This window comes from Marmota monax, unplaced genomic scaffold (assembly GCF_021218885.2).
Source record: "Marmota monax isolate L192 unplaced genomic scaffold, Marmota_monax_Labrador192_F-V1.1 WCK01_AAM20220418_F8-fsc00022, whole genome shotgun sequence".
Classification (NCBI taxonomy): Eukaryota; Metazoa; Chordata; class Mammalia; order Rodentia; family Sciuridae; genus Marmota; species Marmota monax.
The window spans coordinates 13,664,947-13,692,682 of record NW_026695215.1 but is presented as its reverse complement, the minus strand read 5'-3'; the positions used below and the strand labels follow the sequence as shown (position 1 = coordinate 13,692,682).

Genomic DNA, 27,736 nt, shown 5'->3' with positions numbered 1-27,736 from the left:
CAGTCTTTCCCTCCTTCAATCACTACAGCCAGCCAATCACCACATCCTGCTAACTTTACCTCCTAAATATTTCTTGATTCATCCCTCCCCTTCATCTCTACCTCCTCAGCTTCACCTGGACCCTAGCAACAACCTCCGAACGAGCCTCTCCTCTCATCTTGTCTAGGATGGGAGTCTAGAGCTCCTGGGCATGTCAACCCTGTCTAAATGCACTCGGAGGTCTCCCACCTCTGCAGAACAAGGAACAATGCACCCCTCTGCCTCGTCCTCAAGCCCCAACTCAAGGTTTAGTTTCCAGAAATAGCATCTATCTCCCCTGCATATCTTTCTTGACGGAGTTCCTTCTGCTTGGAGTGAGGCTGTCCTCCCCTCTGCCTCTGATTAAGCGCAATGCCTTCTTCCTTCAAGAGGCACTATCTCCTCCAAAAAGCTTCCTCTGGTCACATGCCCAGATTGGGCCAAAGACCCCATCCAGGACATTCCCTTGCCAATTTACTTATCTGCTTTGTTTTTGTTCCTTCCTGTTCCTTATCTCTGTATTCTGGTACCTAACATGGCACCCAGCACACAGCAAGGGTATAATATATATAAATGTTTTTGAATTAATTCAATGGCACCCACAGTGCGCTGAGCCAGACCTAAGTACGGTAAGGTGACGCCCATCCAGCCAGTGCTCCTCCTAGTCATATTTTTAACGTGAGAAAAGCTCCAGAAACAAGTTTTCTCATTTTCTGTCCTACCTAGAAGTATTCTGACTATGGGAAAATAGTCTTCTGAACAGAGGGCTAGTTGGTAGGCTGTGCCAGTCACAATCCTCAGGAATGAATGAGGCTCAGTGACGGTCCCCCTGGCCTCCCCATGCACCCTCGAGGAAGAGCCAGTCACCTGAATTTCGTGTTTATTCCTACCTTCTTTCCCTCTGTTCATCACATACATATGCATCACTAAACAGTATATTGTATAGATCTGCATGTTTTAACACTTCATATAAAAGAAGGAGTGTGGTGTTTTATTTTTCTGGGCTTTTTTCCAAGCTCATCATTGTCACTGTGAGGTTTTTGCACTGCTTTTGATGCTGTGTCCTAGAACACAGTTTAAACCTTCTCTTGATAACACTGGACTGTCGGTCCCCACCCAGGAACATTATAAACAACATTGCTGAGAACATCCTTGTATATGTCTCGTGGTGCACACAGGCAAACTCTCTGTAACTAGTACACCAGGAAGGCAGGTATCTGCCATATGCTAGGTCACAGATACATGGTTATCTGATGAATTCCAACTTCATCACATAATGCCAAGCTGATTTTCAAAGAGATTATGCCAATTTACACTCTTCAAAGGTTTATTCACTGTGCAGCTTTCTTCTCTTGGGAATACATTTTCAAATATCTTTTGCCCACTTTTTCTGTTGAGTTATGTTTTCCTTATTTTAAAAATTATTTTGGTATGTTCTGGAACCCAGGACTCTGTCAAATGCGTGTTCCAAAAATTTGAGTCCAGGGCTGGGGTTGTGGCTCAGTGGTAGAGTGCTTGCCTAGCATGGGTGAGGCACTGGGTTCGATTCTCAGCACCACATATAAACAAATAAAATAAAAAGTCCCATCAATAACTAAAAAATAATTTGAGTACATTTGTGCCTTCTCTTCTTCCCCTTTATGGTGTATTTTGATGAACTGAAATTCTCATTTGTTTCTTTTTTACATTCTCGATTCACCCGTTGTTGATTTTTATGTTTTATAGATATGAGTATAATTTCATTTCACGTTTCACATGAATAAATTATTTCTACCCTATTTTTCTTTTTTTGGTACCTGGGATTGAACTCAGGGATTCTTAAACATTGAGTCACATCCCTGCCCCTTTTATTTATACATATTTTATTTAGAACAGGCTGTCCCTGAGTTGCTTCGGGCCTCATTAAGTTGCTGAGGCTTGCTTTGAACTCACAATCCTCCTGCCTCAGCGGCCTCCTAAGCCACTGGGATTTCAGGCATACCCGCCTGGCTCCTTCTATTTTTCAGCAGGGGCGGGGGGTCTCGATCAAGTTGCACTGTCTTAATTACAACAGCTTTCTGATATGCCTGTAGCAAGTCCTCTTGACGGGCTTTTCTCCTTCAGAACTTAATTTTGTCCACCTACACCCTTGATGCTGTGTACTGCGTCATCCTTGCCACTTGGTCAGTTTTAGAATCAGACTGCCAGTTTTATGTTGTAAATGATAGAGTTTTTCTATTCATGAGCACTGTATATACTTCCATTTATTTCGGTCTTTGAAAATATCTCTTAGTAAAGATTTGTAATTTTCTCTATTAAGGCCTTTGCAAGGTTTTTTTTTTTAATGTTTATTCTTGGGTTCTTAATATTTTTGTTACTTTTAAAGTATTTTTTAAAATACAAAATTTTTTATTCAAGCTATTAAGAAAAGGTATTTTCAGTAAAATGTTTCCAACAAATAAAAATTAAATCCACAAGTCACACTTTAATTTGGTAATGCATAAATAAATTTAAAAGATTTTCTAGATTCAAACCAACCTTGAATTCCTAGTCATAGGGTATTTTCTCATACATTGCTGTGTTTACCTTGCTAATATTTTTCTTTTAGAATTCATTTTTCATCATATTCATAAATGAGACTGGTCTCTAATATTCTTTTCTTATACTATCCCTACCCTTTGATGTCAAGTTTATACTAAATTTATAGAATTAATTGTAGAACAATGCTTATTTTTCTCTAGAAGAATCTGTGTGGTGTTGAAAATTTCTGTTTCTCAAATGTGTGTTAGAACTCATGGATAAAAGTCATCTGAGCTTGGTTTTTACCGATTGAGTAGGAAAACCTAACTGCTCATCAACTATCTTTAATTATTTGGTAGTTATGGTTTCTCTTTTCTCCAGTGTCCATTTTTGCTTGAAAAGAATATATTTTCTCTAACTGTTGGTTGCAGTCTTCTCCATTTGTCCATTGGACGGAGCTTGTCTATTTGGGCTACAACATGAGGAGCAGGTATGAGGCCTCAAACTGTCCAGGACAGATCCTGATCAACTACAATCACCCATTTTTGTCATCAACTTCCAAGTCTTCTTGCCTGGATCCCCAATACTTAGCCATTGTTTGCTTCTCAGGATTTCCCATTCCACCCTGATGCCTGAGCTCACCTTTGCAGGGCACTGATACCCCCAGGTGTCTGGCTCAGCATCTGACTCTGGTGCATCATTAACGTGACCATCTCGGCCTCACCTGCTCTCCCTGCTGTGGCCTCAGGCCTGGGGTGGTTATTTCCTCTTAGTGGTGCCAGATGGGACTCCAAGAATTATGAAACCCAAGAAAAAGCAGCATAAAATCTTCCAGAAAATAAATGTGATTAGGAAATTTATTTAAAAATACAACTTCAGGCCAGGTGCACTGGTGCACACCTGTAATCCCAGTGGCTCAGGAGACTGAGGCAGGAGGATTGCAAGTTCAAAGCCAGTCTCAGCAATTTAGTGAGGCTCTTAGCAACTCAGCAAGACTCTGTCTCTAACAAAATATAAAAAAAAGGGCTGGGAATGTGCCTCGGTGGTTCAGCAACCCTGGGTTCAATCTCCAGTACCAAAAAACAAAACAAAACAAAAACAAACTCAGAGTTATTAAAATAGTAATGACACAAATGGGGGCCACTTACGCAGGGGGACTGTCGCCACAATACTTTCCAATCCTTTTGGCATCATTGACTTCTCCACCATTAAACACAGCCACATAATCATATCGGCAGTAGTTATCTCGCTCCACATCAAACTTTTCAAACTTTAATTCTATAAGCTTTAGAGAAAGCACAACATTAGGAGTATCAAAAATAGCACTGTTGAATAATCTTAAGTGAAATTTTTCCTTTTCCATTTCCCAGATCGGTAGAATACCATGATTTTTCTTTGTTTAAAAAAAAAAAAAGCATTGATTCTGTTTCAATAATTCTTGTATCAGGATGGGGTTGGTTTTAGCTCAATGGTAGAGCAGTTGCTCAGCATGTGTGAGGCACTGGGTTTGATTCTCGGCACCACATATAAACAAATAAAATAAAGGTCCATCGACAACTAAAAAATTTTTTTTAAATAATGATAATTCTTGTCCCAATGTTTGTTATTGAGTCAACAAAAGTATGGCATTTTTTTTTGCTTTCATTGTTAATCATAATAAATGATAATCTCAAATCCTGATCAACCTTGGTCTCAGGAGCTCTGTTCACCTATAGCTTACAGAAGTCTGCCACGTTAACTCCGACGACACAAAGCTACAGTTGGCTTCTGGAGATGTATTCTATAGCACAATAACTACAGTTAATAAGGTGTGGTATATCTGAAATTTTCAAGAGTGGATCTTAAATGTTCTCACCACATACCCACAAAGACCTGCGCACGCCCGCAAGGATAACTATGTGAGATGATAGGTATGTTAATTAGCCTCATGTGGTAAACATTTCACACATTTATCAAAACATCATGCTTTATACAGTAAATATACACATCTTCTATTCATCAACTATACCTCAATAAATCTGGGGGTGGGGAGAGAAAACTGAGAAAAATAAAGACTGGATAATTGGGTGTGTGTCAGAGTGGGAAAGGGGACTATATTCTAAATGAATTCATTCTTCTCTGAAAGAAAACCAACAAAAATCAGAAGTATCATCTGGTATATGTCACCTGCATCAGAGCATGGTAGGGTGTGTCTGTTGGCGGGGGCATGAGCAGATAGAGCTGTTCTTTTGAGGGAAGGAGACAGACGCATGTTCTTTCACATGTAAAGGAGTCAAATGTTTAGGATCAGAGACTCAGGGAAGCCGAATGTCTTTCTGGAAAGGTGAGTGTGCCGAGCGCAGCCTACCTAGGATGTGAGAGGTTTTTGAAGAGGCTGCATAAAAGCATCAATGCACAGAGTCATTAGGATTCTAAAGTGTTTCTTGGTTATTTTGATCTAGCACCAAGAATAGTGTTAAATTATTCAAGTGGATGGGAAATTTCCATTTAATGGGTAATCATCATTCCCCTGAAAAGCAGATTCTTTAAGAGCACCTCTAACGTGTGAATCCCAGGAAATCTCATGGAATTCACTGACACTATGGACCTCAGACAGCAGTGTCCACTTTTACTGAGCAGCAGGTAGGTAGCAACCCTGTCCATCAACCTCTGGGAAGACAGTGGAAATTAATTCCTATTAATGGGCATTAAGTCCTGTTTGGTAAAGCAGACTCGTCTTTTTTTTTTTATCATCTGGGTGAAGATGATAACAACATCACAAATCAGCACAAAAGTAAATTTTGGCTTGGAACATAACTGCCATGCACCTGCAAATTTACCTACCTATAAAGAAATCAGCATCCATGGTTTATTTTAATTGTATTGTGATATTTCTTAGGGGTCAAGTGATTTCTCACCAGCAACTATGCTTTCTATTTAAAAATTAGCTCAATTTTCTTTACTTAGAAATTAGTCACATAAAAACTTATGGACAGAAGATTTAAAATGAGTAAATAAATAAGAACATAAGGGAGAAAGCCATGAGGAAAGGTGGAGGCAGAATTTTTTTGCAGTAGAAGAATGCCACAGACTTGCATAGAAATCATTTAGGATTTAATTTTCCCACTACATTTTTGTCTTTTGAACAGAGCTGCCAGTGGTTTCAAATGCTACAATGATGATGGAAATCTTACCGGCTGAAGCCAAAAGTCACATTAAAAAAACTCAAACTCAGAGGTTAAATCATCACGGAAGAGAGATGCTGAATTGTAATCTTCAAGTTAATTAAGTTGAAATATTTGGTCAGATTTATAAATGTCACAGAGAAAAGAATGACCAATGTAATTTCAAGAATTACAAAATGGTTTAAATGATTCAGAAATGTAATTTTAAATGTTATTTTAAACTGTAAAATGTTTCAGATGGACTTTGAGACTCTTCCATTATCAAATAAATGACTGTGTTTTTCTTCTAAAAAATAAAACTGAGTTTGGGGATTATGATTAAAATGTGTATGTGTGTGTTTATGTGTGTATTTGTGTGTGTGTGTGTGTTGTGTGTGTGTGTGTGCTCAAATCAATGACTTGCAATGGTATACTGGCCTGAATAGTTGTCCATTTTAAAAATAAATATATGGCAAATAATATGTATACAAGTTACATGAAAGATCAGTTTAGAAAAGTTGTTTGTTTTTTTAAAAAATCACAATGCTGAGCTCATTGTGCCTGGATTAGAGGCTATAATAGTGTTTGATTTTTTTTTTAAGTTTTTGATGGACCTTTATTTTATTCATTTATTTATATATGGTGCTAAGAATCCAGTGCCTCGCACATGCTAGGCAAGCACTCTACCACTGAGCTACTATACTACCAGCTCTACCACCCAGTCCTATGATAGTGTTTATAATAATAATAATCTTTACCAAGTTAGTTTTAAAATTTTACAAACAAATTTTCATCTACTCCTGCGCCAGTTTCTACTCTACAATTAATATCTGAAAGTGGTTCCCAAAAAGGGCAAAAAATCACATTACCATGAACTAGTAACTACTGGAAAACCACACCTTCTCTATTGATTGTTTTAAAGCAATACAATTTTTGTGTGGAACTTGCACACATTTTATTTTAAATAACACCCAAAACAGCTTAAAGAGACCAGCCTTCACGGTGGCATATGGTTCTGTGAAGAGATGAGATGCCTGGCTTTCTGTGAAGCTCATGGACCAGACCGTCTGGCTTGCTTAGTAGGAGGGCCATCAGCAGGGTTTGCCGTGTGAGTGACCAGAGCCCCGAGAGCACATGTTCTGGGGTTTTCTCCTTCTTGCTGGCCCCTGCTGCTCACACCATCACGCTCAGAACATCTGCTGCAGGTTTAAACAACCTCAAGTGGGGATGGTCCAGTATTTGCATTTTGAAAACTGTTTTGAAAATCATAACTACAGAAATCAAAACCATGACTTTGCAAGTGAAATAGTACAAAGGAGAATTTCAACCTCCCTCTCCACAGGAAGAAGTACGAGTCCAACAGAACTTTTCTCTCCCCATATCCTTAGCTCCAAACCAGAGGCTCTTGGGTGGGCCCCTCACACTACCTGGGCAGCTCACAAATGCACACTTTCTTTACCAGGGAGCCTCACCTGGTTCTTTGGGGCTATGATGTGCCACACACAGGTGACTCCTGCAGGGTAATCCCGGTCTGGCCAGTTAGGGGTTTTAAAAGAGCCAGAAGGTCTTTCAAGCCGTCCTCCACAGTATTGGTCTCCTGAAGTTATTAAATATGGAAAAAAAAAAGCAAAACACAAGTTTATATCCTACAGCAATACAGCCATGTGGAGATGAGGAATGTGGGGTATCAGGTGACAATACAGTAACCAAGGCAATGGCAGAAGCTCTACAACTTTCTCTTGAAGAAAAAGGTTACAGAGATGATCTGCTGCACACACAGACACATGGGGTTAATGATTTGTGACCTCACAGATCAGCACGAGACGGGGAAGGGATGAAAGCATTTGCTTCTTTTCTTTTTTTCAATTTTTTGGATGAATGAAGAGAAAACATTTGGGCATGTGTACTCATTCAGAAAGCTTCTAGCTTCTGGGCTGGAGCTGGGGCTCAGTGGTAGAGCACTTGCCTAGCACACGTGAGGCAATGGATTTGATCCTCAGCACCACATAAAAATAAATAAATAAAATAAAGGTATTTTGTCCATATACAATTAAAAATATTAAAAAGAAAGAAAGAAAGCTTCTAGCTCAAAAACTCTCCTGAATTCTAAGAACCTTCAAGGTATTGGTTATTTATTAAATACCCATGGACAAAATTTTAATTAGTTGATATACACAACTATCATTACTAGAAAACTATATGTGCTGTATGTGTGTATACATATATATCTTTAATAATCTTTAAGAATAGTTTTTATTTGTAAAATAAAAAAATAAAAATATAAACTCGCAGCAATGCAGAGAAAGTAAAACATTACCCCAAATCCCACCACCTGAACTAACCACAATTAGTACTGACAATCATTATTTCAAACATCTGATATATGTAATGCACATGTACAAATAGGTTGGCAGAAACAATTTTAGAAAGTAATTTCAATACAAAATTTAAATTTAATTTCACTTGAATTTAATTAGCACATTAAAAACTGAATTGAATCTAAAAGAATTTACATACTTTAATAAATTTTTTTTTGACACAGATAATCATTCTTTTTTTTTTTCTTGGTGGGATTGAGGATTAAACCTAGGGCCTTGCACATGTTTTGGCACATGCTCTACCAGCGAGCTCTGTCTCCAACCTGACACAACACAGATACGCATTCTTAAAACAAATATCTAAATTTAAGAAAATATATTATAAAATTCAGTTTGGAATGATTCCTAAGGCTTTTAATTACTGGAAAATTTTAAGCATATACAAAATGAATATTTAATGTAATGACCTCCCACATATCCGTCACCTAAATTCAACAATTGTCATTGTTCCACTGTTCCATCTATATTGGTACCCAATCCCCACCACCTGCTTCCTCGGCTTTATTACTGTCACTTCACACGTCTGGGGAGGTGAATTCACATACTTTAAAATGTAGGACTCTTAGTTATACGTGTTTGGAAAATAGATGTATTTTTGTAAGCCACACTCCTACGATAATATAGAATTCATTTCTCACAAAAGTTTGGAATCCCCTCCCAACCTGTCAATCCCTCACAACACTTCACTGAAAATTTTTACCTTAATTTTATCGGAGCCCCATTTACATGGAGTCAGGTAGGGTGCGCTCTTCCAGCCGGCCTTCTCCTGCTTATCATAATTCACTGCCCGCTGCTACATTAGTGGTTCCTTTACATTCTTGAGTGTACTCCATTGTAATAGAAACACGACAATTTGTTCACCCATTTTTCTGTTGATGCTCATTTGGGTTACTTCCAGTTAGGCTACTATAAATGAGGCCACTAAGATTATTTTTGTGGACATGTATTTTCATTTGTCTTGCATAAATACCTAGCAATGCAGCTGCTGGGCCAGGAATAAATATAGATGTTTAGCTTCATAAAAAACGACCAAACCTTCCCCCAGGGGTCTATATCACTTTACACCTCTTCAGGTGAAACACTCTGATTGTTTCACCCACAGGACAGGTAGGTGATAGTATCTCTTTAATTTGCATTTTCCTGATGACTAATGATATAAAGTAATTTTTCAGGTACTTATGGGCCATTTCTATTTCCCTTTGTGAAATGTATGTCCAAGTGTTTTACCCACTTTTATATTTGAGATCTTTATCCTTTTTATTATTGAGTTGTATGAGTTCTTTGTATTATTCTGTAGAATGTCTATTCACATTTGTCACTGTCTTTCTGTAAGATTATGTTTAATTGGGGGGCCCTTGACCATCTCTAGCTCTATTTTGTATTTTATTACAGACAGGGTCTCACTGAGTTGCTTAGTGCCTTGATAAATTTCGAGGTTGGCTTTGAACTAGTGATCCTCCTGCCTCACTCGCCTCCCAAGCCACTGGGATTACAGGCATGTGCCACTGCAACCAGCCTAATTTTAATTTTAATGAAGCATGCATAATATTTTTTCATCCCTTTATTTTCAATCTATTTGGGTTTTGTATTTTAAGTCTTTTTCATAGACAACATATAGTTGGGTCTTGCTTTTGAATCCATTTTAACAATTGGCTGTCTTCTAACTAGAGTATTTAATCCTTTATATTTAATGTCCTGATCAGTGTGCTTGGATTAAGCATGCCACTTCCTATTTGTCTCACCCTCTTTCATTCCAACTGTTCTTCCTTCAGATTTATTTAAATTATAATAACTTTAGTATTCTATTTTAATCTTTTGGCTTTTAGCTATAACTCTTGCATCTTTAATGGGCATCCTAGAGATTATGACATGCATATTTAACTTACAACAATCTACTTGGAATAATACTGTACTTCTTCATGTACTGTGTGTGTGAGTATATAAGCATAGCTCTGTTTTTCTCTCCATCCTTTAGTTGCAAACATATAACATTATATGTTATATATTCCATAATACAGTATTAAATTTTTTTTTGTTTTGAACACATACACATGAAGAAATGAAAAGAAAAGAATGCACAGCCTTTTATATGAATCATTTCCAAGAACCTTCATGCTTTCCATTACCTTCAGGTTATGCTGTGGGGTCATATCTCCAACCTGGAGAACTCTCTTCACTATCTCTCATGACATGAGTATGAAATGTCTTTCAGATATTTATAGTGTTTATCTCCAATGCTTCTGTTTCAGTTTCATTGTTGAAGACAAGCCATTGAATCTGGGTTGACAGTTTTATTCCAGCCCTTCAGGAATGTGGTGACACTGCTTCCTGGACTCCTTTGTTTCTGATTAGGAGAAAGCCTAGGTGCAGCAGCACACACCTGTAATCCCAGAGATTTAGGAGGCTAAAGCAGGAAGTCTACAAGTTCAAGGCCATCCTGGGGCAATTTAGCAAGGCTGGGCCTCAGAAGAAAGAGAGCCACCATTCGTACGGTTGTTTTTGTATATCTTTTGGCTTTCTATGATTGAGATTTTATATTTAGATTTCTGCAATTTAATTATGATGTGACTAGATGTGGCTTCATTTTCATTGATCCCATTTAGGCTTTGTTGACCTTCTTGGCTCTATAAATTGTTGTTCTTTGCTAAATTTAGTTACAAAGAAATCATTATTTCTTCAGCTTTTTCCTGCAGTATTATCACTTCTCCTAGGACAAAAATAACAGATATTTTGGACCCTTGATATGGTCTTTGAGGCTTTTTCTTCCATCTTTTTTCTCCTGGTGCCTCAGTTTAGATATCTCCGTTTAAGCTCACTGACTCTTTTTCTGCCATTTCCAATGTACTTGTTGGCCCATCAGGTAAAATAGAGTGTCAGATTCTGTATCTTCTAGCTCTAGAATTATCAATTTATTCTTTTTTTTTTTTTTTTACAATTTCTGTTTCTGTTTATTTATTCTACATATGTTTCCCTTTAAGTTCTGAAACACATTTATAATAGCTCTTTCAAGTGCTTATTTGCTACTGGCAACATCTGAGTCATCTTGGGTCCTTTTATTGACTGATCTTTTTTTCCCTGAATCTGCACTCACTTTTCCTATTCATTACATGATTAGGTGGTGGACATTATCAATGATATATTACAATCAAGATTCTGTGCTGTTTCTATGAAAAGCAGTTTTTGCTGCAGCAAGTATTTAACTTGGCTGGAGACAAGCTCAAGGTCTGTCTTCCTAACAGCAGAAGGCAGCAGTGATCTCTGTTCAGCTCTTGTCTTCCACTTCCGTGCAAGGCCAACAGGTTCTCGCCTACATGGGAGAGCTGAGCTGTCAATTATTTGGGTGGATTTTATAATATATTTCGTACCTCCTGCAGCGCCCTCTTAGGATCTCCTCCCCGAAGTTCTGACTGCTGTCAGCCCTTGATCTGACCCTCTGACACTCAAGTCCGTACTGTCACACGGCAGCCCAAACTTAGAGCAGACCCGGCAGTGCCCTCAGGTGAAAGGCTGAAAATTTATTAAAGCTTACCTGCCACAGGTATCCTTCAGGATTTTACCCTTGGAAGTTCCACACGTACTGACATGAAAATATCCCAAAACACAGAATTAAGTAAAATAATACGAATAGATGATCTCCCTAAATTCTTAAAAGGTTGTTGTAAAAAGGACACAAACATAAACACATGGAAAGAGATGGAAACCACTGGCAGGGCTCCTTCTAGAAGGGGCTACGTGGGGGTCAAGGAGTGTGTTTGTGCCTCTGTATGTGAACAGAGAGGTCAGCTTCATGTTTTACTCCATGAATTTCTATACTGGAATTTTTACAAGAATGTATATACAGACTTTTAAGAAGATTTTTTTAAAATGCCATCTTGATGGTTTAGTGGCATTCCCTAGCTATCTGTTTAAGCTGCTCTTGAGCTTTAGGTAAAGAATAAACATTTATGAAGTGCCAAGAATGGTGCCTGACCCACTCAGCATGTGGTCACGGTGAGCTGCCCTTACTGAACTCATGGCCATGGGGTAGAAACCGTACCTCTTTCATTTGGTTCAGCAGCAGAGAACATGGCCATGAAGCCATTGCCAGCGGTGTTGGCATCGGAGATCATCTGCACCATCATCTTGTTGCCGCTGGATACCAGGGCTCCAGGCCGGAAGGTGCCGCAGAAGCGCCCAATGCGCTGGCCATTGGCATGGCCATTGTACACGTCCACGAAGTCATAGCGGCACAGGTTGTCACTCTCGAGGTCTATGAATCGGAAATTAAGGACGACGACTTTTCCCTCTGGAACCTGCGGAGAAGAAGGGCCAAATGGAAAACTGTCATGAACAAAGAGTCTGAGGCCTTGGCAAATACCCAAGCTCAGAGTGGACAGATAGCAGCATAATTGCAGGCTGCGATGCTGCACAATGGCAGGGTACCTGCCCTGCATGCCCACTGAAGTCCCCAAGAGGATGCTTTTTCTTCTCTCAAATCTGAAGTAAGCCAGGGAAAATTTTCTAGCATACAGCATTCTTAATAAAACACGAGTACTTTATTTTTCGGCAGTTCCAATATTTAGCAGGGTGAACAATCTTATACTTTTAACAATTTGTTTCCACAAAGCTGCAAACTACTGGATCAGTCTTATTGTTAAGTCATTGCTTACAAAGAATATCCCTTCCGATGGACCCCAGCACGTACTGAAATATTCTAGAATACCATGGCACCCAGACAGTCTGCTTGGCAAAGAAGCATCTGAATTATCACTTCTTACAAATATGACAAAGGGATAATCTCAAAATCTGGACCAACATTTGTACTGATTGAATTAACTGAGTAATAACAGAATCATCCCTTCTTCAAGTGAGTTTTATGAAATTTTATTTATTTTCCAGCTGAAAATTTTACACATGAGGCAGACTTAAAATACAATGCACTAGTGACTAAAAAGATAACCTTTCACTTTCTCATCAGCTTTTCTTCACTATAATGACCCCCACGTAATTCTTGTGATACATCCTTCTTCGTTCTCTAAGTAGAAAAAGAAGACTACAAAAAGGCTATAAATAGGGGCTGGGGATGTGGCTCAAGCGGTAGTGCGCTCGCCTGGCATTCGTGGGGCGCTGGGTTCGATCCTCAGCACCACATACAAACAAAGATGTTGTGTCCACCGAAAACTAAAAAATAAATATTAAAAATTCTCTCTCTCTCTCTAAGAAAAAAAAGCTATAAATAAATAAATACCAAAATAAATAGCCACAGAAGCATTTGGTAGGATTCTCAGGTTATGGAAGTCCCATCCCTTCCCAGGTCACACCATTTTGTAATGTCTTCCTTCCCATTGCTTAGTTATAAAGTCTTGATCACATTTGTTTGACCCTTTCAACTAGATGACGTCTCCACTGAATAGTGTAAGATTTTGGTTCTGTAGAAACTTGCTTATGACATGACAAAGAGCAGCAGCTAAACACACACACACACACACACCCCGAACTGATTGGTTTATATTCATCTAAAGTAACTGAGACTTAAGGGTAAAGAGATACTGTTAACATTAGCACAGCTTCCTTATGTCCCTGAGTTCAGTGCCAGGCATTTGTTTTTTCTAAATAAGAGGAAGTGTTTCCAGTGCTATTTGCTTTCTCTCTTTCTTTCATACACACTTACACATACACATACACACGAACACACACACACACCATGGTGCAAACTGTCTGAGTAATAAAATGCTTTGCCATGATGTATTTTAATAGCTAGAAGCTTATCTTAATAATGCAAATATCAGAAGCTCCAAAGCTACCACCTAGAAACTGACAGCAGAAAAGCACCTGATTTGTACACAGAGCTCCCTGCGGCAGGTCCCTAGTTTGCTGTTGCTGTTGTTTTGCATGTAACCTCTACCCCGCGATCAGAAATCTATCAGAAGTTGATGCCACATCTAAAAGCTTAAATATCAGAAAGTTCCCTAGGCATGACTGAAAAAAAAAAAATCCTGGCCATGAAAAAATTTCCAAACTAATCTGTTTACTCGTCACTTGAATAACAAGTAGTGGTGTCGATGTACGATGTACGGAGGACAGCTCGCAGCTAGGGAGCGTGGAGAAATCCCCCCAGTGAATGGAGATAGGAAAGGGAAGAGGGCAAGGAACAAGTAGAGCCTGGGGACACTGCGGAGTCCTCAGCTCTGTGAGATGAGGCAGAGCCACATCAGAGACTGAGTCCCAGGGGGTGCTGCCTGCGCTGCAGAGATGCCTGCCCAGCTCAGGAGGCAGAAAGGGTGGCCTGAGGCTGGGCTGAGTGGGGAGGAAGGTGAACACCCAGGAAGACCAGAGGGCTCAGTGCCCCGGGGGTTAGCAACCAGAGGTGGCTGCTGATTCTCACACGCTGCTTAGGTGGCATGGAAGGGATGAAGCCTGACAAGAGAAGGACTGAAAGAAGGACGGGGTGGGGGGATCTGCGATGATGAAGATGGACAACCTTTCAAAGGGTTTTGCTGTCTCGAAGAACACAGAGATAGGAGGGAAGGGGGAAGGAGAGGTGGGGACAGGCTCACTGGGACCTGCAGTGGGACAGAGGAACTCAGAAGCCAGAGGGGAGGACGCTGGGAGACTCCTGGAGCAGGCTAAGGACGGGAGGAGTGGCAGGGGCAGAAGCAAGGTCCGCTGGGCCCCCAGGCCTGGACGGGGAAGCAGGCAGGCAGGGTGGTGGGTGAGGGGGTGAGAGCATATGGTTTTTGTTTTTTATTTCTTGTTTTTTTCCTGACTGCTTTTGTTTTCTTGGTGAAAAGGAAAACAAGGTCATCAGCAGCAAGTGCAGATGGCAGAGAGCCTGCGGGAGTTTGGGACCAGAGGAGAAGGCATGGGAAAGAAAGGCAGCAAAAATAAAATAAAAACAAGCTGGGATGTGGCTCAGTGGTTAAGTGCCCCTGAGTTCAATCCCTGGTACATTAAAAAAAAAAAAAAAAAAGAAGAGGAAGAGGAGGAGGAGGGGGAAGGGGAGGAAGAAGGAGAGGGAGGAGGAGGAAGGGGAGGGGGAGGGGAGAGGGGAGGGAGAGGGGGAGGAAAGGCCGCAGCTGAGCAGCTAGCACCCTCTGAAGTCAAGGTACTGATGAAACTGAGACCCATTACCAGGAGGGGACAGGTGTTGTTAGTCCCCCTCCCACATTCAGCCACCTGGATGGAGGTGCAGGGCAGGTGGAGAGTTGGATTTAAACTATGGAGGGGGGAGAGGGAAAGAAGGGAAGAGCAGGAAGCTAGAGGATGTAGCCAAGGAGCGACCATCATCAAGGTGGACTGCGGAATCTGTTAGGCACAGAAAAGAACCTAGACTGTTGGGAGGTGAGGATAAAATGGCAGTGTAAGTGGGAGGCTGAGGAGAGACGGAGGGAGGGGGACCCAAGAGGATCACCCACAGATACTGAAATCACAACCAATAACAGAAGGAAGAGTGTGGAAGGCAGTGACTGTAAACCAGGAGCTGACGTTGGCAAGAATGTGGAGGACTGTCCCTGGGCCTTTAGAAGATTACAGGGCAGGCACAGGGCCGCAGGGTCTGTTCCACTGGTAAGTTCTCCATTCTTAGATGATGCTCAGGTGTTTTAGTCAGCTTTTGCTTCGATGTGACCAACAATGTACAGGAGGAAAAGTTTATTTGAGGCTCACAGTTTCAGAGACTCAGTCCATGGTCAGTTGGGTTAGTTGCCCTGGGCTCAGGTGGGGCAGAACATCATGGCAGAAGGACATGGCAGAGGACATGACAGCCCGGAAGAGAGGGAGAGAGCTTCACTCACCAAACCCCAAAGGCACACCCCCAGTGACCCACCTCCTCCAGCGACACACTACCTATCTACAGTTAGCATCCAATTAATCCATATTAGTGGATTAACCCACCGATTAGGTGATAGCTCTTATAATCCTTTCACTTTTTAATGTTCTTGCATTGACCCACTCATGAACTTTTGGGGCACACCTCATATCTAAATCATAACATCAGGGAACACTGCTCATTCTGTCTTATAGTTGGGTGCTGAAAAGGACCACAGGCCTTTCTTCCAACAGGATGAATTACTCATTCCCAAAGTTCTTTATCTGCTCTCATTTCAATGAAGAGTTGAGGTTTCTCTAGAAATGAGGCACAGATATGTTCAGCAATAGAGAATGGGTTACCTCACTGCAATTCTGTACACCTGTTGATCCCAACAATCCTGACAAATGTTCCTCTGTAACAGCCGAGGTGATCTGCACCACTATGGGTCTACAGTAACCAGAGACGTCATCGTGGATTGAAGGCCAAAGAGAAATTATATTATAAATGGAAAGACATGCTGCTGTGAACCTTTTCAACATAATACAATGTCTGCTCTTCATTTTCCATATGGGCAGTGAAGGTTCATTTTTATAGAAGCATCAAACTGCATCTCAAGTCCTGTTGGCAAACTTTGATGAGAGTTCCTGATTGCCATTTGAAAGGACTCTGGAAAGCTTGTTCTTAAAGACAAACCTTCCACTTGACAAAGTTAATCTATATTCTTGATTTTTTTTTCTTTGATAAGGATATTTTTTAAAATACAGGAAGATACATTAAATAATGTTCACAAGTACCCAAATACCAATCATCCAGAATTGACTTCTGTTAAATTTTTGTCAACTCATTTTTAGTCTCCTTTAATAAAAATAAATAAAACATTTAGGATAAAAATGACTTGTCCTTTGTCCTCATCCCAGACCTCATTCCTTCCTCCTTTCTCAGAGCAACCACTGTCCCCAACTTACTGGGTGTCCTTCCCTGCCATTCAAAACATTCGATACACATGGATATGTATAGATGCAAAATATACAGTTGTGTTTTTCAATGTTTTAAAAATTAATGAAAATAGCTGTCCACAGTGTTCTACAACCTGAGCATCTTTGAATTTTCTGGAGATGAGAAAGAAAAGAGGAAAGATAAAAATTAAAATTAAAAGACACAGGACTTTCACAAGCTATTCCTTTGACCAGGAACATGTGCCCACTTCTGCCCTTCTCTCACTCATGCTTAGGGTCTCAGGTCCAGGGTCGTGCCTTCCTGGAGACATTTCCAGATGCCCCCCAAGGATGGGCTCTGCCCGGTTGGCAGCCCATCCGCCAGGCCTCTGAGCCTGGAAAGGTTCAGCCCACTTACTCACTGTGATGAAGATGGAGCCCCAGGAGGCAAAGACCCCTCCTGCCTCACTCAACGTGACAGCCCGAGCCCTGGCAGAGCTCATGGTCCCAAGAAGATTCAACATCAGAAACACTTGTTAAACAAATGACTCTGCCAGGTACTAAGTGAAACACAGCTTCTTTGTACAAAACATGGGCAGGTCCCTCCCCAACAACTCCCTGCTCCCTCTTATTTCCTGCCCTGCCTGCGGCACAGCGCCAGGAGACCACTCTCTTTTCTAAGTCAGTCTTCACAAAACCAAGACACCTATATTTTTGGAAACTTTATATTTCAAATCTTCTGTAACTGCTAACACGCAACACAAAAACTCAATGAGCACGCTTTTTTGATGGCAATTAGATGAAGCTACTGTTTAGGGAGTTTGTATTGACCAAGGGATTCATTATCTGCCTGTAGGAAAACAACCCTCTGTCCTGTGCTTTTTCCTATCAGCAGCTGGCTCATGTAGGCCAAAGCCTAGCGCTGCAGCCATGACCTCAGCTCACCCGCAGCCCCTGGGACGTCCTTACGGTCATAGGCGAAGGTGCCAAGTCTGTCCATGCTGGGGTTCCTGCCAGCAAACACGGGAACTGCATTTTAAGCTGATGGTTTGCATTTCCAGGACACTAAGAGCTAAATGCAAGTATGAGGCTAGCTTCATTTTGTGGAGAGTCCATTGCTGCAGAAATGAGAGGGTTCCATGTATCTGTAGCTTTTCCTCTCCCCAACGTGTTAGTTACTACTTTGAGCAAAAAGATCTGTTTTTGCAGCATATCTCATTTTTTAAAAATCATTGTTTTAATCTTCTAAGATTTCCCTTTTCTACAAACAGACCTTTGCTAACTGATGTTCTAAAATGCAGACCACAGTTTATTTGCAAAAAGCCCAAGAGGCACCCAAGCTCAGGGTCACCTTGCACACATCGCCCCAAATGTAAGCCAGAAAAATTTATGTGAAAATTATGTATAAATATTTGGCTGTCTTCCAAGAGGAGGATAACTCAGAAGCTTACAAGGCCTTATTCAATACTACCCTTTTTAAGAGAAAGTCTGTACATGTTTAGAAAACAAAACATGTAATTAGTGGAAATAACACGTGATATTATGAGCCAGGTGTGGGGGTGCACACCTGTAATCCCAGCAACTTGGAAGGCTGAGACAGAAGGATTTCAAGTTCGGGCCAGCTTCAGCAACTTAGCAAGACCCTGTCATTCATAGATAGATAGATAGATAGATAGATAGATAGATAGATAGATAGATAGATAGATAGATAGAACTGGGAAGGTACCTCAATGGTAAACTGCCCCTGGGTTCAATCCCCAGCACCAAAAAAGAAAAATGAAAAAAAAAATGATGTTATAAACATTTTCTTTGGTTGTTAGGAATTTCACCCCCCAAAAATTGTACTAGCTTGATGTCAAGAAGGAGGAAGGAAACCCCATCCACATCAAGTTCAGGCCACATGCCATCGTGGAGATTCAGTCACGGCCCTGCTGAAAACCACCCAAGACTCTCCCACTACACTTGGAACAAGATTCCCATCTTAATTATAATGCTCACACTTGGCAAGATGTGTCTCAGATGCCAGGTATTTCTCTAAGTACTGTACGCATAATATTTCATATAATCCATTTCAGCAAGTGATATTATTATCAGCCCAGAAACTTGAGGTACAGAGAGGTAAAGACCCTGCATGATATGATCCCTGACTATCTCTCATCTTTCCCCTTCATACAGTCTGGTCCCTGTGCTTGATACACCCTTCTCCCTCATGTTCAAGTGTCTGACTCCACCTCACTGTTGAGATCTCAGCTCAAGGGTTACCTCTTCAGAGAGGCCTATTCTGAGCCACTCAGTCACGTATCATACACATCACATAGTCCAGACATTTCTTTCTGATTATTTATCATTCATCTCATCACTGGAATATAAGCTGCAGAGAGCAGAGTTTTTCCACATCTGGTCCAGTGCTAGGCTGTTACGATGCTCAAAAAATATTCATTGACTGGATCCTTATAATCTTAAAAAAAAAAAAGTGGTATAGGCCACACCACCTGCTGCTAGCACATACATTTATATAAGAATGTAAAATCAAATGTGCAGGACAAGCATCATTAGCACCCTTCTAGGAAGAAGAAACAGCTCAGAGCAGCCACAATGATTTGCCCATGGCCACCCAGTGAGTTCGTAGCAGAGACCAGGACTTGCACCTGCCTGTGTTTCCTGTAACCTGGCTGTGGCCGAGCCCAAGGAAATGCTCCCAAACCTCATTTCATCTCCTGGCCACACAGAAACCAGCATTTCCTGGCCTCCTTTGCAGTTAGGCTGAGGCCAGGTGACTGGGTTCTAGCCAGTGGAATGTAGAAGGGAGTGATGTACCCTCTCCAGGCACAGCCAAGGAACACCCTGCACATCCTCAGGAGGTCTCTCTTGCTCTAAGGAGAGGAGTCGGTGGAGGAACAGGAAGGTCCAGGAGACTGCAGACTCCACACAGGGAAGGGGTTTATGATTGAAGGACAGCCCGAAATTGCACAGGACTGTTAAGAAATAGGCATTCACTGTGCTGGCCCCTGAGATTTAGGGGCTTGTCCGTTCAAGAAGCTTTGCACTCTGTTAATTACCCAGACAGTTACATTCCCGCGTTATTCTTAAACAGTGTCTCTGAGACAGACAGCTGTCGTCTTTGTTGTTTTTGGTGCTACAAGTTCTATATGAATCAGTGTGCTATACCATCACATCAGTCAGGGAGATGACAACTTTGCCTGACTGTTGACAGCTTGGAGTACACTTGGCAAGATGAATTCAGTTCAAGGCACCTATCTTTGGAGTGGACACGGACAATTTGGAGCAATCACAAAAGTGAGAAAATTTCAGAATCATCAAGATACATGGTGTTTATCAGTTTTCCCATCACTGTGACAAAGTACCTGAGACAGTTCACTAATAAAGGAGGAAAGGTTATTTGGGCTCTTGTTTTCAGAGGTTTCAGTCCATTGTTGGTTGGCTCTACTGCTTTGGGACCTGTGATGACACATTACATCATGGTGGACAGCACGCGGCAGAGCAAAGCAGGACACCTCAAGGCAACCAGGACACAAAAGAGAGATAGAGGAAGGGGGTAGGGTCTCAACATCCCCTTCAAGGGCACATTCCCAATGACCTAACTTCCTTACAATAGGCCCCACCTCCTAGAGGTTCCACCACCTCCAATGGTGACATGGGCTGGGGTCCAAGCACGTGGGCCTCTGGGAGACATTCAAGATCAAAACTCTAGCATACATGCTGTACTTTCAACGTCCCTGCCAAGACATTCATCCCTATGCCACCACCATGACCACCCATGACTCCGCTATCTGAGCCTGGTGAGCTGGCCAAGAGGCACCCAGTCAGTAGCCACAGTGCTTCTTAAGCTGAGAAGAGAGATGGGTCTTGACTTAGCTGTGAAATCAACAGAGATGGGATTCACATCACATAATGCCTCTGCTACAAATGCTGTCTAAGGGTGAAGGAAAAAAAATGTCCTGGAGGAGATAATAGCTGTGGTCCTGCCTTATAGGGATGCAAGGCCGACTAAACTCAAGTTTGCCAAGAGAAATAGAGGAGCAAAGCAGAACCAGAGTAACAGGAACTCTAAGTGCCGACAGGTAGGATGGGGACATGGGCAACCATGTAAGGGACTACAGCTTAGGTTCTGGAGCATTAAATAAGGGGCATTCCTTTTCACAGGGGCCTCTCTTGTCACTGTCACTAGGACCCCAGAATGGATATAAGTGATAGCTTTGAGTAAGTTGTGCACTCATCATGCACTTTCTTGAGAACTGGAAATTCACTGCCTAAACCGTTAATCGTGAGCTTTCTTTTTAGCTGTTTGCTCCTGCAAAGGTTTCCTGCAAAATAAAAGCATGACCAAAGAATCAAACAAAGAGCTGTAGACTTATAACGAGCAATCAATTAAAAAAAAAAAAAAAACGCTCCAGGGAGAGCTTTCAGGTTCTCTGTTCTCCAGCAGGACAGCCTCCTTTTCCCATCATGCACTGCATCTACACCAAAGCTATTCTGTCCCATGTTTCCCACCAGACCAGCCAAGCATACCCTGGTGGTTTCATGTGTTTCACCAGCCATGACTCCCACCGTGGCACTGGTACCTCAAGTGGCAGACAGGAGCAGCAGCATTGATTACAGTCCCTCTGCCACCCAAGACTGGCTGCACCTTGCAGCTAAGCCTAGGATGTCAGGAAAGGGTGGGGAGAGACCCAAGTTCTCGCTGCTTGCTTTTGCATTTGACCCCACGTTGGAAAGAGCACTCAGCACTGCATCTGTGCCTGACACGTCTACACAAGACCACCACAGAAGACAGAAGTACAAGGTGAAGCTCTACCAAATGCATCCTGGATTATTCTAAAGCAACTATTAAAGAGTAATGTTTCTGCTGGGCACAGTGGCACACACCTGTAATCTCAGCGGCTCAGGGGGCTGAGACAGGAGGATCACAAGTTCAAAGCCAGCCTCAGCAAAAGTGAGGTGCTAAGCAACTCAGTGAGACCCTGTCTCTAATACAAAATAGGGCTGGGGATGTGGCTCAGTGGTTGAGTTCAATCCTCGGTACCAAAAAAAAAAAAAAAAGAGTAATGTTTCTTTTAAAATAATGAAAAAATCCATGACAAATGGAAAATCACACGAGACGCCCAAATGGCAAGTACATAGTGGACTTTTCCATGACAAATGAGGACATATGGCCACCCAGCCTTCGGGCATGGAGGCCTCTCCTCCACTGTTGGAAGCTGCCCCACCTGATCCCAACACCAACACTGAATGAATGAATCACTCCTGAATGAAGGATGGAAGGAGAACAGAAAGGCTTCAACTCCTTTAGAATAACGGAGTTCAGCGCCCACCAGTCTGCCACTGCAGCCTCCTCAGCCCTGAAGCTCTCCATTGTCTGGAGTATCCTCTACCCAGTCTCAAACACACCTGGCCCTTTCCTTCCCCACACCTGCATTCCTTGCCTGGAATCTCCCACTGCTGACTCTCAACCCAATTTCAAAGTCAGGGACAAACACATCTACCTTCCCCCAATCCCCTCTCCCAGAGCCCAGACCTGAGGACACCTTATCTCCCCTCTGGCACTTCCAGAGGCCTCATTGCTCTCTCTCTCCCTCGGCAGAGTCCCCAACATCCACAAGTCGCGCAGGTGCCTGCAGTGCATCCTTTGCCTCACAGTGCACTGTGAACCTTGCATGGGCAGGACTGTCCCACTCTGATGCATCTGTGTCTGTGACGTGGCTGGGAGCCAGGCATCTAGAAAGTGCAGGGAAGGCCACCATAGAGAAGGAGAAGTCTCCTATCTTTATTTTGTATATTGTGGTCTCAGATATGTGAACAGTTTGGGGATTTTCTATTGTCATTTGCTTATTTGGTCTCCAACTGACAATTATTCATTAAATACCAGCTGCCATCCTAGTAACACACATCAGCTGGGACAAAACATGAACTCTAGCCGGGCACAGAGATGCACGCCTGTAATCCCAGAGGCTCAGGAGGATTGAAAGTTTGAAGCCAGCCTCAGCAACTTTGTGAGGACCTAAGCAACTTAGAGAGACTCTGTCTCAAAATAAAAAAATAAAAAGGGCTGGGGATGTGGCTCAGTGGTTAAGCATCCCTGGTACAAAAACAAACAAACAAAAAAAAAGCTTGCTGATATGCCAGTCCCTCAATCCATGTATACAGGATTATACTTATTTTTTTTAAGTTGTAGGTGGGCACAATACCTTTATTTTATTTATTTATATGTTATGCTGAGGATCGAACCCAGGGCCTCACATGTGCTAGGTGAGTGCTCTGCCGCTGAGCCACAACCTCAGCCCAGGATTATAATTTTTTTAAAGTAAGGATACTAATTTATTTTAGTTGTGTTTCATGACTGCAGATAGGTCATAAAAATCAAAACTAGCCAATTTCTCCAAATCTTCCAAAAAAAATGGAACAAAGTCCTTAAGTCACTTTAGGACATTCTTTCAATTCTCCAAAAGTTGTCAACATGAGTTAATCCAGAACAGGATAAACATGACTTGTAGAGATTTCCAGAGGAAAAAGTATCCCCACCCTCAACTACTAGTCCCTGTTGTCTGACAGCGATCTTAAGGGCAACAGATATAACAGCCAGAGGAGCCCTGTGCTAGTGAGAGCCATTTTGTCACATGCAGCACTTGTGTCTTCTTCTTAATGACGTGTCTACCTTTTTTTCCAAAAACTTTTTTTTAAATAAGATACAGCTGATTTCTGTTCAGTGGCATAAAGAAAAAAAAAATAACACTGAAATTGGCATTCTTAAGAAAAGACTTCTGTAATCTGGAATTTCATCAAGATAAATCTGTAATGAATCGGGAGCACAAAACTATACTGATATTTTACTAAGAATGAAACAAGAAGCCTGTCCCTTCTGGGATGAGAGAAATCAGTCAGGTAATAAACACATATATAACAGAACAGAGGCACATGGGAGCCCAGAGGTCCTCTTGAACAGAGAGGAAGGACTTACACGGCAGCATCTGGTTGCCACAAGAGAGAACTAAATCTGCTTCAAAATCCAATTTATATATAAAAAGTTAATGTCCATAGTTATGATCTAAAATAGCACCACAAGGCCTTACTAGGAAATAACTGTCCTTGCCCTCTTCCCACCCCCAGTATCCACTCCTCAAAGACAACCGATTTAACTCTTCAGCGTTTTTTTCTTTCTTAATAATTTTTTTGTTTCTTAATAATAAGCTGCGCTGCTGTTTCTTGATTTATCCTTTTTAACTTTTATCTTTGTGTTTCCTATTATTCTCCCCTTTTCTCCATCAAATGTCTAGTTAAATCTAGAACTTCCCTTACTATAACCACATAAATATTATTCACTATTGAGCTGAACTGTGACATTTCTTGCATTTTTTTTCTATTTTGAACCAGGGATTAAACCCAGGGATGCTTAACCACTGAATCACATCCCCAGCACTTTTTATTTTTTATTTTAAGACAAGGTCTTGCAAAATTGTTTAGGGCTTCTTGTACAACTTGCTAATCATAAACAGGCTAATAAATGCCTGTGTTTGGTTTGCTGAGTTTTCTATGTACATATCACTAAAACCCCTGTGAGTAATGGTCAGGCCTTCAGTTTCCATTTTCTTCTTGGAAACCACCTTCTGGTGCCCTTCCTCTTCCTTCCCTGTCCCTGTCCCTGTCCCATCAAGACTGGCTACTCTCACAACTGACAGGCAGGAACTTTGCTTCATCACTGACTTGGGAAATCCACCAGAGCTCCAATGTCCTTTTTCTTTTCTTTACTCTTTCTTAATTTTTAAATTATTTTTAAAAAATTTTATTTGTAGATGGACACAATACCTTTATTTTATTTATTTTATGTGGTGCTGAGGATTGAACCCAGTGCCTCACACATGCCAGGCAAGCACGCTGCCACTGAGCCACACCCCCAGCCCCAACATCTTTTATCTTACCTGCTTCATTCCCTCATTTTGCTGGAGCTCATCCTCTTGTAGTCTTCTTACAAAGGGTGTATGGAGATCAAATGGTTAAGATCTTGCTTATCTAAAAATGCCTTGTCTGTACTCAGAGTTCTTTGCCACTTTGGGAGGTACAGAACTTTGTTTTTAAAATATTTTTCATCAGAACTTCAAGGGCATTTCCCCCTACCTTCCAGCTCCCCACAGGCTGGTGCGGTTCTCTCTTCTAGGTGATTTCCCAGTCTCCAGAAGCGTGCAGGATTTTCTTGTCTAAATTTTAACAGACGTGCTTTGTCTTTTTTAATTCACTGAGCTGAGTATTATTGCTCTGATAATTCCCTCCTTCCATATTCTCTGTTCTCTCTGGAACGCTCATTATTTAGTTGGGGTTTCCTAGATAGATCCTCTAATTTTCTTACCCTTTCTCTTCAGTATTCTACCTCTTCTTTTTTCTACTTTCTATCCTTTCCAAGTTTACCTTCTAGTCCTTCTATTGACTTCTCATTGCTACTGTCAAGTCATGAATTTCCAAGAGTGTTTACTACGTTGCTGCTTCTCTCTTCAGCATCCTGGTTCTACTTTATATGCATCGGACCTTTTTAAAATATCCCTGAGGATAAGGACAGTTGTTTGACATTTTCTTCTGCTCTGTAACGATGTCTCTTTGGAATTTTTCTGTCTGTTCAGGGCTCTGCTTTTCCTGTAACAGGCTTTCCTTGAATGTTTAGGAACTGTCAACTGCCTGTTCCTATTCCGAAGTGAGAGAAGGCTAATGGAATCTTGGGGCAGGGTTTGTCCCCAGTGTGATGGAGACAAAAGGACTCCCAAATGTCGGTACCTGGATGGAGGCCCTTTCTCTGGGGTGGATCATCTTCTCTAAGATCTTTTGATGCCTTGTCTGCAGGGTAAAGACCTTCCTTCAGCTTTCAAGGGGAGACAGAGAGAAAGGGGAATAGGTCTCTCACCCTCCAGTACACAGATGTTAGTGCTGCACCTTGGCCTGGCCTCTTCTGGTACACTTGGCAGTTGCCAAATCCAGAGCCCTCTGATTCCCAGAGTAAAAGCATAACCTTTTATGACAGAGGGAGAAGAGTGGGGAAGTGAGAGGGAGGCTCCTCCTTGCTGGTCGGGGTGGAGGAGGGACCCTGGGAGGGTGTCTGTTCCTACAAAGGCATTCAAACATAACTCCAGTTCTTAACCTCACGGGTAACTGTTGGTTCTTATGGTAAATGTTTAACTGTAAAAGAAACTTTTCCAATGTGGCTGCACCATTTTACATTCCGACGAGCAGTGTACAAGAATTTCGATTTCTCCACATAGTTAACAACAAACACTTGCTATTATCTATCTTCTAATTATAGTCATTCTAGCGGGTGTGAAAGGGTACCAAATGGTGGTTTTTGTTTGTTTCTCTAATGACTAACGATGTTAGGCATCTCTTTATGCACTTATTCCCCACTCACCTATCATTTTGGTGAAATGTCTATTCAAATCTTGAGACATTTTTTATGTTGGGGTTAATCCTGTAAAAACGTTTCCAATACAAATCGAAAAGCATCAAAACTTAGCTTGTGATAAAGATGAGCATCTGAGCTGCACTGCAAATCTGGTTTCAGGCAGCCATATCATGCCCAAGAACAAGAGACCAGGTACCCCAAACAGTGCAGTGACGCTGCCCTACATATAACAACAGATGCTCATGACAGCATCTCCTGGAGATTGCACTAGCCAGGGACATTGCTTCTTGCTTTAATTTTCAGATCAATCATAATTTCTACAGAGATTAAAAAAAAAAGCAACACCCTGACAAGGATAGAGGGCTTCTCACTGCTTTTCAGAGGACAATATGAAAAAAGCAAAAATTAAACTACATGGAGGTCTGGGAATGTAGCCCAGTGGAAGAGTATATATTTAGAATGAATGAGGCCCTGGGTTCAATCTCCCCTATGAAAAAACAAAACTGAAAAAACCACCACCAACAACAAAAATATATGGGGAAGTTGTAGGAATAACTGCAAATACAGATATCATGTAGTCAATATGTTAACTTGTATAAATATACCAGCAAAATCAAAGTAAGTACAGAGAGCTTTGAATAATTGATGTGACTGGGTAGGAAGAAAGGAAATGTAGATACACTCAGGCCTTTTAATCTACAGCTTAATTTTTCCCTTTTAAAGAATACGATTCACTTAATTTGTTCATCGGTATCATTATAATAACGATGTCCAAAAGAGTCCCTGCAAGCAACAGAAAAACAGTCAGGATAAGCGATTAGATCAATGGAATATAATAGTCCAAACGCAGGCCCACAGATATGGTCAATTAATTTTTGGCTAAAGTATCAAAGCACTTCAATGAGTCTGATGGTTCATTTTATGTGTCAGCTTGATGGGGCTGAGGGATTCCCACATGGGCTGGAAAAACATTATTTTTGGGTGTGACTGTTAGGGCAGTTCTGGAAAAGATGAGCATTTGAGTCAGTAGAAGGAGTTCAGAAGATCCACCCTCACCCACGAAGGCTGGCATCCACCACCCCAGCAAGGACACAAACAGAACAGAAAGGAGCAAGAAGGGCACAGACATTCATTTTCTCCTGCACTCACTGGGACTCCGGGCCTTATACCAGCAGCCCCCTGGTTCTCAGGCCTGAGGCTCAGACCGACTTATGCCACAAGGTTTTCCAGCTTGCAGACAGCAAATGATGGGACTTCTCAGCCTACACAATTGTGTGAGCCAGGTCCCATGATCAATCAATCCATTCATAAATAAAATCTCCTATTAAGACAATGGGTGAAAGGACAGTCTTCCAAAAAGTGTTTAAAAAAAAAAAACTGGAAACCCCCATAGAAAAATATGAATGGTGATGCTCTACCTCATACCATACAAAAATCAATGTGAGATGGATCATAGACATAATGTAAAAGCTGAAATTATAAATATTTTAGAAAAAGATCATAGAAGACTATCTTTGCAATCCTGGATGGCAAGAAAGCACTAATTGCAAGAGTAAAAACTGGTAAATTTGATGTCA

At 41.4% G+C, this 27,736-nt stretch overlaps 1 protein-coding gene across 1 annotated transcript in view; it reads right to left on the bottom strand.

Moving 5' to 3' along the window:
- The window catches only part of Pcolce2 (procollagen C-endopeptidase enhancer 2), a 61,487-nt gene that overhangs the window by 11,681 nt on the left and 22,070 nt on the right, over nucleotides 1-27,736 (bottom strand). The window contains exons 3-5 of the mRNA XM_046431922.2: nucleotides 12,075-12,330; nucleotides 7,133-7,257; nucleotides 3,666-3,802 (exon numbers count right to left, since the gene is read on the bottom strand). Coding sequence (XP_046287878.1) covers nucleotides 3,666-3,802; nucleotides 7,133-7,257; nucleotides 12,075-12,330 — 518 coding nt within the window. The remainder of the gene's footprint in view (nucleotides 1-3,665; nucleotides 3,803-7,132; nucleotides 7,258-12,074; nucleotides 12,331-27,736) is intronic.